This window comes from Ascidia mentula, chromosome 1 (genome assembly GCF_947561715.1).
Source record: "Ascidia mentula chromosome 1, kaAscMent1.1, whole genome shotgun sequence".
Taxonomy (NCBI): domain Eukaryota; kingdom Metazoa; phylum Chordata; class Ascidiacea; order Phlebobranchia; family Ascidiidae; genus Ascidia; species Ascidia mentula.
The window spans coordinates 6,160,795-6,175,542 of NC_138566.1; the positions used below are offsets into that span (position 1 = coordinate 6,160,795).

The 14,748-nt window shown below is 37.3% G+C and overlaps 1 protein-coding gene across 1 annotated transcript; it reads left to right on the forward strand.

Moving 5' to 3' along the window:
* Positions 1 to 3,717: 3,717 nt before the first annotated feature.
* Positions 3,718 to 13,672, forward strand: LOC145917844 (phosphatidylinositol 4-kinase type 2-alpha-like). The gene is made up of 12 exons (XM_083003140.1): positions 3,718 to 3,872; positions 4,395 to 4,480; positions 5,417 to 5,479; positions 5,811 to 6,023; positions 6,261 to 6,442; positions 8,934 to 9,087; positions 9,258 to 9,458; positions 9,520 to 9,651; positions 10,158 to 10,311; positions 10,998 to 11,168; positions 11,977 to 12,110; positions 12,590 to 13,672. Exons 1-12 carry the CDS (start codon positions 3,806 to 3,808, stop codon positions 12,824 to 12,826), a joined length of 1,794 nt encoding a protein of 597 aa, XP_082859266.1. The 5' UTR covers positions 3,718 to 3,805; the 3' UTR covers positions 12,827 to 13,672.
* The last annotated feature ends 1,076 nt before the right edge of the window (positions 13,673 to 14,748 follow it).

Sequence of the window (14,748 nt, forward strand, 5' to 3'; positions counted from 1 at the left end):
TTATCTGTCTCTTTGGCAGCGCCAGAGTCTTATGTATGAACGCGTCGAGTCGGTGAACACTCAGTTGATTGTGTCAAAATTTTGCAGCAAGGTCGTTTTGTGCGGAATGACATTTTTCTTTATACTGCAAACCACTGGAACGCTTCTTACCACGTCAGTATTTGAGCCAGAAAATTTGTGTGTGAGAGAAAGAACCACAGCGACGTTTTCAGTAGTTTACACAGCCGGTCTAATGCTTTTCCACTTCGGGGTATTGATTTTGCTTTTCCTACCATCGAGCAAGTATTTCGGACACTTGAGTGGCATTGCGAAAGTGTATAAACGCTGTGCAGTTTGCGCTGCGGTTTGTTTGGGTGCAGATGTATTAAAAATAATTTTACTTCTTTACTTTAAACCCAAAATTGCAGAATGGGGTTGGCTGTCGCAAGCAATTTTTGGTTGTTTTCTCGAAGTGTGCTTCATTGTCGGCATATTGGCGCTACTGCTCTCATTTCCGGACTACAAAAAACGCTTGTTTCCATTTGCCATGATCAGAGAAAGGTCAAAGGTCAACTGCGTGAAGTCCTCTTCCAAAAGCATAAAGTTAAGTCCACAAGGAAAGAACAACCCAAATCCCAAGGTAGTGGTAACTCTTCATGTAGATAACAGCACGGATAACAACCTAACAACTCCAAAGGTTTTCTTGAAAACACCCCCGACATCTGGCAATGATTAAACATTTCTATAAAACGAATATACAAGTGTATGGGTTTATTGCGCATGTATTGTTGATTTTTGTGTTTAACAATCCTACATAACCTGAAATCGAGAAATTGGAAACCCATTCATGTTTTACGTTGTCAGGCCAGAAACTGCTGATTATGTTAATGTATAAAAATAGTTACAAATCTCGTATTTTTTGCAGTGATTTTTTTTCGATATTGATATTGTGAACAGGGCAAAGAAAACAAATGCTCTCTAAAATTCTCATTAACACTGAATTGCATATGGTGTCCTTCTAGATCGATTTGACATGAGTTGCAGCATAGAATGACAGATTGTGCTGGTGTTCATTTCTCGCTTTATGCCTGAAATATGACCTCTATGCCCTTGAATCACACCCAGAGCATGGATTAAAATTTAATTCAAACCAATCAGTGTTTATTGATTTCAAGGCTGCATTTTTTTTTGTTCTTGTATTCGTACGTTTTGAAACGATACTTAGACCACCAAAACATAAACCATTCAAGAATAAACGTTTGGTGTAATGGATATTCCAATCTTAACTTCAGAGCTACCAGCAAAGTCAGAGCCACCAGCTATTGCAAAACATTAGCATGACATAAAACGTAAACCGAAATCAATTTAAAGATAATGATAAATTCACTTTTGGGTACAGGATTAGTGGATGTTAAAAAGGCGATACCTACTCTCTTTCGATCAGTCAGACGTTGTGAAGCTTTAAAAATGTCAAAAATACACACCAATTTTATGTCAACAAGCTGCGGTATATGCGTATACATTCTGGCAAAGATTTATTTCTTGTTCATATTTATAATTCTCCAACTGTATGATGCACATACATTACCACAGTGTGCTATTCAGCATCTTTTCAATCCAATTCAAGAATAGTTATCGAGACTTCAGAATACTTTACATTACAAATTTCAGACAACAAATATTTTCTGATCTGTACTAATTTTTACATGAGGACTATTTGGGCTTAATCCATATTATCGTTGTGATTTGATCAGAAAACGACCAGAATGACTTGTTTTGTCCGATTAACACTCGTCAACTAAGAGTAAACAAATACTTTACAAGCACATGAAAGGTACGTAAGCTTGTATATATTTGTGCCAGAGGCGCGCATCAATACAAGGACCCAAATCGTTACCACAAAATGTGCTGTAGATTTTAGTGAAATATCTATGGCCAGACTCTGATAACGAAGGATTTTAGTTGAAAGATTTAGTATTATAAACGCCATTTTATCTCAACCGCGCTGAAACGCATTGTGCTCTCGCATATTTGTCGTTAAAAACAGACACAGCCTGCACCACGACACTCACGGCACGTCCGTATTGGTAATGCAATTTGAAGTAGAATGTGTCAGAAAAATAATTTTAGTCCCGTTTGGCGTAGCGTGCCTTGCAACATGCTATGCTTTTTGTTTATTGAGCATTGCACGTGTCAAAATTTAAATTTCATGTATAATGTCGATAACTATGATAGTTTGGTATACATCAGTGCTTCCCAGCCTTTTTCAGTTCGCGACCCACTTTTAATGCAAGTTTTATTGTGTGACCCTCAATGAGATGACCAAACGAATAAAAAACAATTATAATGCAATAATTTCGTGATCTAATGGAAAACTGTGAAAAATGCTTCGCGAGACACTGGTTGGGAAGCACTGGTATGTATGGTGCCTTGTCAGCGAATGCCTAGTTTGGTAAGAGCACAACGGTTGCGTAAAATAAGCCTACAAGATCTACTTTTAACTTGGTCTGCTTGCAGTCAGCATGACAACCTGCAGTAGATAACTTGCAATTAGTTAACCATGCAACCAAATTGCAAAAGAGGTTCGAATAGAGGGCGTGGCCAGGATATCCTGGGTTGAAATCCCGGTATAGTCATGAAAAGAAAATTAGATAGTGAAAACTGTCTAAATTATAAACGGAACAATGAATCACCCAGGATTGCCGCAGCGGGACAACACTTCTATTTTGTTTAATTTCATGAAACCGAAGCTTTAATTAATGTTCTAAAATTTAAAATCTATGGTAAACCACGTATGTTTCCGTAAATACTGGATCAGCTGTTTGAGGTAGTTATTCAAGCGTTACGAAACCGACCGACCGGTCGGATGAGTGAAAAAAATATTTGTTTTTGTTCATCCCGTGACTTTACTTTTGTTTCGCTGTTGAAATGTTTTAAATTAAATGTAATTAAACGTGTAACGTTGGAAAACTTGTTGTGTCCAAATATTAATCCGGTGTCATACGTTGTATTAATGAATATATTCCGTGTTGTCATATTTTTCAAAAAAACAGCGTTTAAGCTCGTTATGTAGGCTATGCATGGGATAAAAAATTTTAGTTGTCGTTTTTGTCTCCATCGTTTATTGGTCAAACACTTCACTTAAAAACAAGCCAACTTTATTCGCAATAGTATCACATTGAGTCTCATAAGATTGTATGTTGCTTAGCTCTTGTGTTGGGTTGGCAACTTGCCAACTTTGTCAAACAAAGTGTGATGGAACTTAAATGTTTTGTGTTGTTAGTAGTAATAATATTAAAGAATTAAAGGAAGTGTTTAAGTAAATGCATGTGCATCATATTGAAAAAGCATGTTATTTGCACAGGATTCTTTTAGCAACACAGTTGATTTGTAATCAACTTGATTTCACAGACCAGAAAATGAATTTTCTTTTGGTAATACATTAGCTAATAGTTCTTTGCACTAATCAACAGTAAATTTTCGCAATAGTGCACATGTTAATTTATGCTTTACTGGCCTAGGGTAGCCCAATTGTATTTTATACACACATCCTTTAACACAGGTCTTGCTTGAAATGTCGTATTGTTACCCTATATTACCCAAAAGGTTACTTGCCAGTACTAAAAGTATGTTTACTGAATTCAATTTGATTATTTGTTAAGTAACAATTGTAACAAACGATTGTGCATATGATATTATGAGGTGCTGTGTAATCATTTATCGTCTGTTTGTAGAAGAAAATTATATATATAAATGTGTATTTAAATTACATGGAAAAAATCATAACCACTGACTGTATATATTGAAATTGATACAAGATCAATGGATGGCGTCAACTAACAGCGACAGAAACTTGATTGACTTTTATGTTGATTCCACACAGCCAGAGTGTGGTGAGTATCCACATGCTGTTGTATGCAGTGGCTGCGATGTTGGGAATTATGGTATCTGTAGGCTGATGAACTAGCGAAAATAAATTGTACATATACCTAGTGCAATTTGAAGCAACGTTGTCTTTATTGAATTTTTTGTTTAACTTCATTGGTGTAGAAATCAGGCATTCAAGGTAGTAACAAGGGACACAAACTATTTGGATTATTTTTATTTTTGACAACAAGCAGTCCTTTCTGTTTTTGGAATAGGCCAGAAGCAAAGGGCTAAAAATTAAAACTGACATATGGTATTGTAGGGCGTGACTTGAATCCTTTTGTTTACATCAAGTTGCCAATGTTGGTCGAGCATTCAACAAGCTATTATCTTTCCCCTGATAACTTCCTGCCTCAGTTTCCACAAAGTTGATTCATGGCAGGAAAAGTTCATGCCGAAATAAATTCGTTGCATTGTGTATGAGTTACATATGGTGAAACTAAAATTTATAATGATGTTGCAGGTTAATATGCATTTCTGTTTTGCAGACACAGTACTTTTGCCAGGCAACAAAGTATACACAGGTGGACAATTGGTGCAAATTGATTTGCTTGGAAATACAGACACTTCCCAGGTTTGTTGTTGCTGGGCTGCTCGTTAGTTAAAAACAGGGTTACCGTATCATGCTCATTTTCAAATACAAAAGTGCTTAATTTGGACTTGCATTTGCTCTTAGTTTACTTGTCGAAACGTACTCTTTTGTAGTGATATTGTGTTTTTAGGTGGGCTATGTTGTTAAAAGAACAAACTTGGAATTTTTTAGTCGCTTGATTCCAAGAAAGGTCATTATGTAAATTGCACCACACAGTGTCTCAGTTTTGTGAAATAAATCGAACATCAAAATGCAGTGGACTAATTTTGCCGTCCTAACTGATTGTTTTGTATGAAAAGAGCTTGTAAGTCAGGCCTTGCCTAATAAGCAACATTCAGAATTAACAAAAAAGTCTTGCCAATAATTTCAAAATAAACTTTTAATTTAAAGCAATTACCTAAAAACTATATTTAACATTATTTCTTTGTATCAGCTTGGGTCACCAAGACTGTTATCATTTTGCCTTTACATTTTGTGAAATGTCATGAATTATTCAAACTTGTGTTCTGCTTTTTAAAGGTCACTGTTTATGTACTGGCCACTGGACAGTAAAAAAATTAAACTTTTGACAGTTCTGAACGAATTCAACTTAATATTATTGAAAAATACCATAGTTTTGGCATGATCATTTTGTAAAATGGACAAGGCTTTTAAAAAATGATAATGAAAGACATGGCTATATAAAAATCATCTGCAAGGATTATAGCTGCTGTTGTAGATCAATACCACAATCAATAATCAGCCCTGCGGCTTCAGAACATGGAATGAATATTGCTTTAAATTGGTTTTCCATTGGGACAACCACCGCAATAATGACTGAAAAATAGGATTTCAATATGACAAACTGTATTTTAGTGTAAACCTATGGCAACGCTGTCGATCAGTCAGTGTAGTTGATGAAATTTATTTGTTTTGCAGATAATGACCGGTGCAGTTAACGGACATACTGAAAGTGATGGTTCAGATAGCAACAAGCTTAAAGTAAGTCATTATGTTGCTTTTAGAAATAGTTAAGTGTACATTATTCATACAAATCAATGAATAAGGTACTGACATGTTATTAATGGAGAGTGTTATTAGTCAACTTTAATGGTTTTATAACCCTATCACAACTAAGAAGCTGTTTCTCTGTTTTTAAATTTGGTAGTTTAAAGTATAATGATGTATACAGGTGGAGGTTATTTTTGTATCTTTTACCACCATAGGCAACAATAAATTAAAAACTGTCAAAAATGACCAGCTTCCAATTAACCAGTTTTTGTGATGATACGAGGCATTTCTGTTCGGAAATTTCATTTATATTAAATTTTAGGAAGAGTTTTTGAACAACGACTTGCTGCTTATGCAAGACAACAATTTTAACAACCCAACAAAGGACATGCAAGGCGGCATAGAAAGAGTGGAGGAAAGCTTGCAACAAAATGTCCAAGGCAACAACATTGACCTGGTTATTGAACCTGGAATGTATAGCCACCAGCAAAAGGCTGTGGTTGAAGTTCATGCAACCAACGGGGGTACACCACCAGTAAGTTTGAATAAAAGTCTTGTGATGGCAGAATTGTCAACTAAACGTTGGGCAAAGGTTTCTTAACTGCACTTTTTCAAGATTTTTAAGATGTTTGTGTTGCAGTACTACTCGTTACTAAAAGAAATATACTTAACACCAAAAAAGTGCTGCTTCATCAGTATGATTTGAGAATTTTACATTTAAGATGTTCAACTTTGTGCACTAAAAACTTGCTTTAAACATTAATTTTTTTAGGATGTTGTGCCCAAACAAATACGAGAATCACCGAACAGGAGTAAACAACATACAGATGAAATGCAGCATAAAAAAGTAAAAATAAATATACCCAAAAAACCACCTCAAATTGTACCTCCAATTCATCCCATAACACCCCCAATATCCCCATCAGGAGAAAACCGACCACTTCTTGGAAGGGGGTGAGTGTTAAATAATTCTGTGAGCTGCATGCAGGTGGCCACTGTTGCACCCTAGAAGGTCTCAACAGTGCCGCTTGGTGTGACTACTGTTAGGCTGGCCAAGCGACCAGGTCAAACCAAGCTGCACTGATAATACCTTAAAGGTGAAAAGATTGGCCATCTGGATTCAGCTCAAAGGTTTTTGGCGCCATGCTTATGTGTATAACAATGTTTGAATCTGCTTGAAAATCATGAATTTCAGTTATTGGTAAATCATGTTTGCAATGGAAATTCAGTTTTTCTTAGCAACCTAGGTACACTATATGAAACACCATCCCTTTGGATAACCTTACAACAAGGAACAATTATTGATTTGGTATCCATTTATATGTTTGTCAATTCCTCAGTGTAGTAAAACTTGTAAGTTTTATAAAATTGCAGTGGAAGTAGCAAATACACCAGTACTTGGGTTGGGAATAATTCATTTTACATTACAGAGAAAAATGTTACCACCAATCTTAATCTAATACTGTTTGCTATGTTGTTCTGCGAATATTACTGATAGCCTATGTCAAAGTACACAGAGCAAGACAGTTGGTGACCTTAGTTTGCCATCACATATGTATTTTGTTTGAGCAAACACCACCAAGGAGCTTTAGCCTCTGTTGTAGCCATGCCTTTGTTAAGCAAATACGTTTTCTCAAGAACGCTGTGTCTTTTTCTTTTTTTCCATTATCACTCTGGCATATAATTTGTCTTGTGTTTCTGTGGTGCATGGCAGAGGTTGTTAGTTGCAAACTGTTAGAGTGAGTTAAGCTGGGTACTACCAAAATATGTTGAACACCAATAGTGTGCTGTAGTACGGCTAGTCAGGTTCAGTTTTCAACCTTTAGGCATTTTAGTGGCATGCAAGAAGAAACTGCCATTGAGACCATCTCCATTAAACTATCCAGGTAAGTTTGCTAAAGCTGTTGTATCAAGGAATATGTTTTACTGCACGATAATGTTGGTGGTTTGGTGTTATGATTCCACTGTATAGCATGACACTTGTTGTTTTTTCTTCATTTCTGACAGAAGAGAATTTTTAAATAATGTTAGAAAGGAGATTTTGGAGGCAAATCTCCATTAGTTTTTGCTATACAGACCATTTTTAGGATAAAGTTTGTACTAAGTTGCCCTTGCCTTCTATATATTCATGCTCATTCAAATAATTTAAGCCAATCGACACTTGCTGTAGTGATTAAACTTTTACATGCCTTGTCAGCCTGGTCAAAGTAGGTTGGTTTGTATTGAAATTTCCATTTATGTTTGAAAAACTTCGTGACAAGAAAGTGTAAAACACATTCGGTAAATAATAATTAATTCAATCACACACATACATCCCAAGACAAGAAATATATTCATTTATCACAACCAATAAAATATCTTAAACTGTCGCCGCAAATTTTCCCCCTAGTGGCAAGTGATTACCAGTATGCATACATATGTATGTATAAATCTGAAGGCTACTGCAGCAGGATATCCTGCATCGCGTACGCCACTGTGAGGTACGGTGCTGAATAGTAAAGCACCGGTCATTAGCGCACTGGATATGTGAGGCTAGCATGTCTATGCAGTGAGCAGCACTCTTTTCTAGTGGTTTTAAGAGCATGGAAAGTTTGGTTTTTTACTTTATTGTGTAAGATTTTAATGGTTCTTCAATTAAATGTAGTGTTTGTTCATAACAACCAGACAAAACTTTGATAGAGAATGGTATTCTGTTGACATTTTTTTTGTGTATAGCCTTGTCACTGATTGATGAGGGTGTATACTTGGTTGTTACCCAAAAAGATATTAAACAACGTATGTTAGTTAACAAGGCTTTACTGCAAAACCCCAGAGTTGGACTGTAAACAATCGTAAAATGTTTGCTGCATATACAGCATCGTGAAAAAGAGACTTTGAAGATTTTCCATTTGAAAACACTGAAATAAAGTTGTTATTATCCTTTGTAAACCAAAGGTGGTAATTATATAATGGCCCAGCACAATGATCAAAACCCACTGTGTATATTTTATTTTATGCAAGCCAGAAATGACAAACTTCCTGTTGCGTTTTATCATGTCTTTAGTTGTTTGGGCAAAATTTAGCAGTATCAAATTATTGCAGAGAGAAAGTAAGACTTACAGGCAGCATGTAGTAGTTGTAATGAATATATAAATTAGGGTGCAGCATTTTAAGAAGCTGGTTAAAATGGCAGTAAACAAGGATATGCATTTACCGGCAGGGCCTGGTCAGATGTCTGAGCCTATATGGTTTGACAGGTACATGCTTACAAAATAGACTAAAACTCATAAATATTGATGCTATATGTTTCATATAAAACAACATATTTTTCAGCAAACTCGATGCTGACATTTCTTCCCTAAATGAAATGGCAATATTGCCAAATTAAAGTTATTGATTCATTCTCAAAAGCACTTGTTCTAAACTTCTACCATATAAAAATTAATGTACTTAATCTGTTTTTCAGTCGTCTGGATTCAGAATTCATCAATGAGTTTCCCGATGATCCTGCCTTCGCAACTTTAGTCCGAACTGCTGAGACAGCTATAGAAAATGCTGTGTACCCCGTTCGTATTGCACAGGGATCAAGTGGAAGTTACTTTGTGAAAGACTCTGATAGGGTAAGATAGTACAACGGTTTAACTCGAAATGCCTGATTCTTTTTTCTATTTCAAATAATACACGTTTAGGAGGTACCTGTGAAAGATGTCATATGTTTTTGCTTAATACTAATCCGGCTTTTGAAAAAATATTTCCCCAACACTACTTATATGTGACTATCTGCGAACAGAAAAACATCGCAGTGTTTAAGCCTAAGAATGAGGAGCCTTACGGCCAACTCAACCCGAAATGGACGAAGTGGATGCACAAAACCTGCTGTCCGTGCTGTTTTGGGCGCGACTGTCTCATTCCCAACCAGGGCTATTTATCAGAAGCGGGTGCATCGCTTATTGATCGATCATTAGATCTCGATGTTGTGCCGAAAACGCAAGTAAGTTGTATTTGTGTTAAAAAGGTGAAACTGCTTACGTAAAGCTTCGATTTGTTTACAGGTCGTGCATTTAGTTAGTGAAACTTTCAATTACAATGCCATTGACCGGGCCAAATTCAAGACGAAGAAATATACTTCTGAACATTTTCCGAAAGTTGGAAAACGTTTCCATCGGATTGGTTTGCCCCCGAAAGTAAGTTTCCGCAATCGTGGAATTAAATCAGTTGATTTTAATGTAAAAAAGTATTGGATAGGCCAATAAAGCGGCAGTGGATATAATTTCAAGAAGTAATCACTTCACTGTACGTTGAACAAGCACAGTGCTCACACAAGGTTCTCCACCAGTTTCTCTAAGCCGTCTGTTACATTTGTCAGCCTATTGTAATATTTACATGCGAGAAGGGTAACCTCTGGGTCGTTAATGTTTGCTTATGCGCATGTATCAGCAGCAAATGGGTGCTAAAAAAAGTCCAGTAATTTCGTTACGCACTTAAATCCGGTTTGACGTTCACTGATAGACCTGTACTAACTTTAAACCCTCAAACAATCGTCAGAGCATATTTGTTGTGACTTTGCATGACAACGTAAAGCTCTTATCAGCCCTTGTGCACATTCAATTCCACCCAGAGCTTTTCGCAAGCAGGAAGTGTTCCATTGCTTGTAAAACTGACACGGGGTTATTTTGTCTTCACTTTTCAGGTAGGGTCGATGCAGACGTTTGTCGAGGGCTATCGTGACGCCGAATTCTGGTTAAGAAAGTTCGAATCAGATCCGCTGAAGGAGGACACACTGCGAGATTACCATTTCCAGTTTGAGAAACTTGTCGTGTTGGATTATATCATAAGGAACACAGGTTGGTGTGGACGGCCTTTGACATTTTTCACTACGGACCATGCGCACGCATGACTTTTTTCTTATCCTTCATAAAATACAAGCAATTCATCAGTAAATCATCACGTTTGTACCTACACGGTAATTGAACTCAGTGAAAAGTTAAAATACTCTGCCAAAATGGGATTTGGAGACGTGTTGGTTCGACTTGCACGAACTGCTTCTGGCCTTGCCAACTGCTGGCATCATGTGACGATATGACGTCATTCGCGTATTTCAGTTTCGTTACCGGCGACAGGAGGTGCGCGCGCTCACATTCTATTAAGTAAACATAAAAAAATCAGTAAACGGTATTGCTTGACATCAAGGCAATTACAAGATCGGACTTGGATATTACGTTGTTGTATTATTTATTCTCTTTCCCATACAACTAACCTTACAGCAAACGTGCTGACTGCAGCGGAATGAGTTAATTTCGTGGTGTAGTCACAAAAACTTGACTGATGAGACCTGTTATGTTGGAGTAGTGGCTCTGTACGCAACTTGCCAAAAACATTATTGTGTCTTTTGCTTATGTTGAGTTTAAGACCAACACAAGTATAATGCAGAAAGGTCGTGCATGCGTATACAACTGGCAAATGTTTCAACAACTTTACGTAAACCTCTGTACTCCCATAGAACAATCTGAAGTTTAGCATGTCTTTGCAGATCGTGGAAACGACAACTGGTTGATTAAATATGAAAAGCCGGATATCGACGACGAAGCGGACGAGGCGTCTCAGAGCGAATGGTCCGTAATAAAAGGGGCTACTGTGCAGATAGCTGCTATCGACAACGGCTTGGCTTTTCCCTTCAAGCATCCGGACTCTTGGCGAGCGTGTAAGTGTATATCACCTTATTTGGTTTCTGTGAATGGAAAATTCCTTATGGCCATAGTCATTTTGTTCGGTGCAAAGTTTGGTTTGTGTGGCCGCATTTATACTTGCATGTAAAACTCGTTTTTGTAGGCAGCTTTCTTCCAAACAATTTTGTATTTTCCGGTAAATATATTCCTAGGATTTAGATTTCATCATTAAGATATTTGGATTTTATATTTAAAATTCTGTTTTATCTACCCGTAAATAGGGGCGCAAACCTATAGTATTTCTATGTTATGTATAAACATAAAAACCGTAAAACACGATGTTTCCCCGAAGAACAGGATATCTGTATCCGATGTCCTCATATCATATTCTGACTTGTGAAATGTGGAATTGATCTGATGTACAAAGCAAAGCAACAAATTTAATTTAGGTCCTACGCTTAAAATAATCCTTAAGTTAATATTTTGACGCAACGGAAAATCATTGTTTGTTATTGAGCTGCAGACAGATGGTCAACCACTGTTTCGACCTATAAGGTCTCATCGGTGCAGCTGGCGTTGCACTGTACTAGCTTGTCAACTAGACAGGGACAAATTGTTCCACATTGCGGTAGTGCGATCGTTATATAACAGTGTGTATCCAACTGTCTGCAGCTTAATGAATATTATGGCTCTTTTGTTTTTGTATCGTTTATTTTGTTTAGTAATGTCACAAGCCTTGAAATTGTTTTTTTTTGCCTAAGTTTGCCGAATAACCTGCTGGATGAAAATAATTTGAACCGTACACTTTTGATATCTTAATCAACATTGCTGATTTTGTTGCAGACCCGTATCACTGGGCCTGGTTGCCGGAAGCTCAGCGCCCTTTCTCTGCTGAGATCAAACAACTTGTGCTTGACAAACTTTCCGACATGCAGTTCGTCGAGTCATTAGCCAGCCAGTTGCACGAATTATTTTCGGTACGTCGTGACGCCAAAGTTTAGCTTTAAAATAGTTGTCCCTGTCCAGTTAGCCTTCTGATAATATTTGATTGACAATTGTTGGCATGGATAATTGATTTTCAACCAAGCTTCATCAGGTTAATGTTCTGCCCTGATTATTTAAAATACAATGTGCCTGGCAGCTACAGAGGCACCATATTATAACTTTTAACAATAAACCTACGTCGATTTTATTTTTAAATTAGTACATTATAATACTAGAGAAATAATACAAATGATTGTTACAATGAAAATTGAAAACTATCAAAATATGGGTGCTAATAAATATATAAATAAGATATCAAAAGTAAATATCATTTTTGGTTTGAAAATTTTAAATAATTTTTAAATAAAAGAATACACTGATCGTCAGCCACTCTTTTACTGTTATTTTGGTGAAGATATTGTTGTGTATTGCGCGCCATACTCGAAACTCATACAGATATTTTTGTACGCAGCAAGACAAAGGCTTCGACCGGACTTTATTTGAACGCCAGATGTCGGTAATGCGAGGTCAGATCTTGAACCTGTGCCAGGCCATGCAGAAAAACTATTCGCCGGAGAAGCTCGTCAACCTACCACCTGTGGTTATCGAGAAAACCAAGGAATTGTCGCTTGGCGGTCGCCTGCGAACTATGACCGACCACTTTACGCAGCACTTTCACAACCGAAAACCCTTCTTTACCTGGTGCTGAAAGCTCGGGGTTCTTAGTTGAAGCATCTCCGTAATTTTCGTGGTTGTACCTTATTCGTTTCACTCATTGGGTATGGTACCTTGCGTATAGTCGACTTCCGCACCAGTGGCATTTTTAAGTACTGGATAGGAGTATACAATTACAAAATCAGTTTATCATGTAACTGCCGCTTTGCCGTCAGCAAAATTATTGCTTTTATTGTTGTGAAAAAAGACCGTGACAACTTGACTTTCAAAACCACAAACGCTGCTGTGCAAAAACTGCACCAACATAGTAATTTCCCATAAGCAAGGATTGATTTGTAAAAAACGCAGGAAGGAGTGATTATGGCACCGGGATATTGCCGTTAACTTTTATCTGAATAATGTAAAAAACGCAGGATGCTCGGTGACCCTAGAGCTGTTGCTTTTTGTATTTGGAAGCAACCGTTTTCATGTTTCTGATTTCATCACATTAACCACACCGTAGCCCTAAAGGTCGAACCATTCTTGCCATGTTAAGCTTGCGGGTTAATTTAATTTTCGTACCAAAAATATGAGTTACTTTTGTTCAGAACGTCAATCACTTGCTTGTCGTTCACCTTTTCTTGGAAAATCCTTCACGTGCGAAATTCTTGCGGTTTTAAGAAATTATTTATCGCTCCAAACACGTAGTATTAGGAAAGCTTTATTGAAGAAGTATAGTTTGTCTTTCGAACTGCAAAAAATATTTGTTGGGCCCCACCAAGACCCAAATACTTGTACAGTAGAATATATCGTCTTGTTCGGGTACGTTTGAAGCAACGCTCACCTGATTTCTTCGCACTTGTTTTTTGTCGTTTTCCGTTGTGTGAAATTAAAGAGCTTTCGGTGAATACTGTGTCGTGTATTGTGTTGTCGGTGACAAACAGAGCGCTAGCTTTAAAATAGGATCAACCCGATACCATTTGGGACCTTGTGACAAAGTGTTGTCATTTAGCTAGTGCTTTGTGTGGGTGTTTTTACGAAAAAAACGGTAAGGTCAACATCTGCGGTCTATGATCAAGATCCACATTTTGCATACGAGTGCTTAGTGGTGATTTTCTTTTTGATAAAAGTGCGTACGTATTACAAGCCCTTGAGAACAATATACGTATTAGCAGTATAATTCTAAAAACATTTTCCGTGAACTGAAGATTTCCCATCCGGGGTTTAAACTTCAAACCAATTAACAGCTGAGTTTCTCTGGGTAGTTTGAGGCACGTACGACACTGCAGTGTATATTCCTCTCTAGCGCCATCTTCCAGCTACTTGTCATCGACTTCCTTCTGATGTGTTTCAATAATTTTTGGATTAAAACGCGACGCGTACAATGCCGGACACTCTGCGAGATATTCGCAGTCGTTGGAATGAGGAAACATATCTATCTGTACACAATCTGGAAGTGTCTTAGTAGCAATTTCAAGGATTACAGGGTTTCCAGTCTACATTTTGTGACATTTAACTCTGCTTTAGCTGAAGAAGAAGAGAAATGTTGTATGTTTCGACAAAGTAACCTCAGACTATTCATAAAGATAGGCCTCGTAACGTAGTTGGAAGGTTTAACCTGTGCCAATCAATCGGGCCAATAAAAGAGCTGACGTATTAGTTCTCTTGCGTTGACTACGATGGTCTTTCGCTAAGGAGCACGTCTAAAACTTCCCCTTTGTAGCGCCTTCTTTTGAATTTAATCTTTTGAAACAAGGCGAATAAAATGGGACCATACATTTAATTGCCAATAATGTTCTGGCAAAAAACACCTCCAGGCCACATTTTGGCAAACATAAAGTCACATTTTTGGAATTACCAAGCCATGGTATACGCATTATACACTCCTTATAATTGCTGCGCACAATATGCCAGTGCCAAAATTATCTCAACATATGGTCACCCTTCCTGCTCAATCAAGCTCAAAACTCAGCAGCC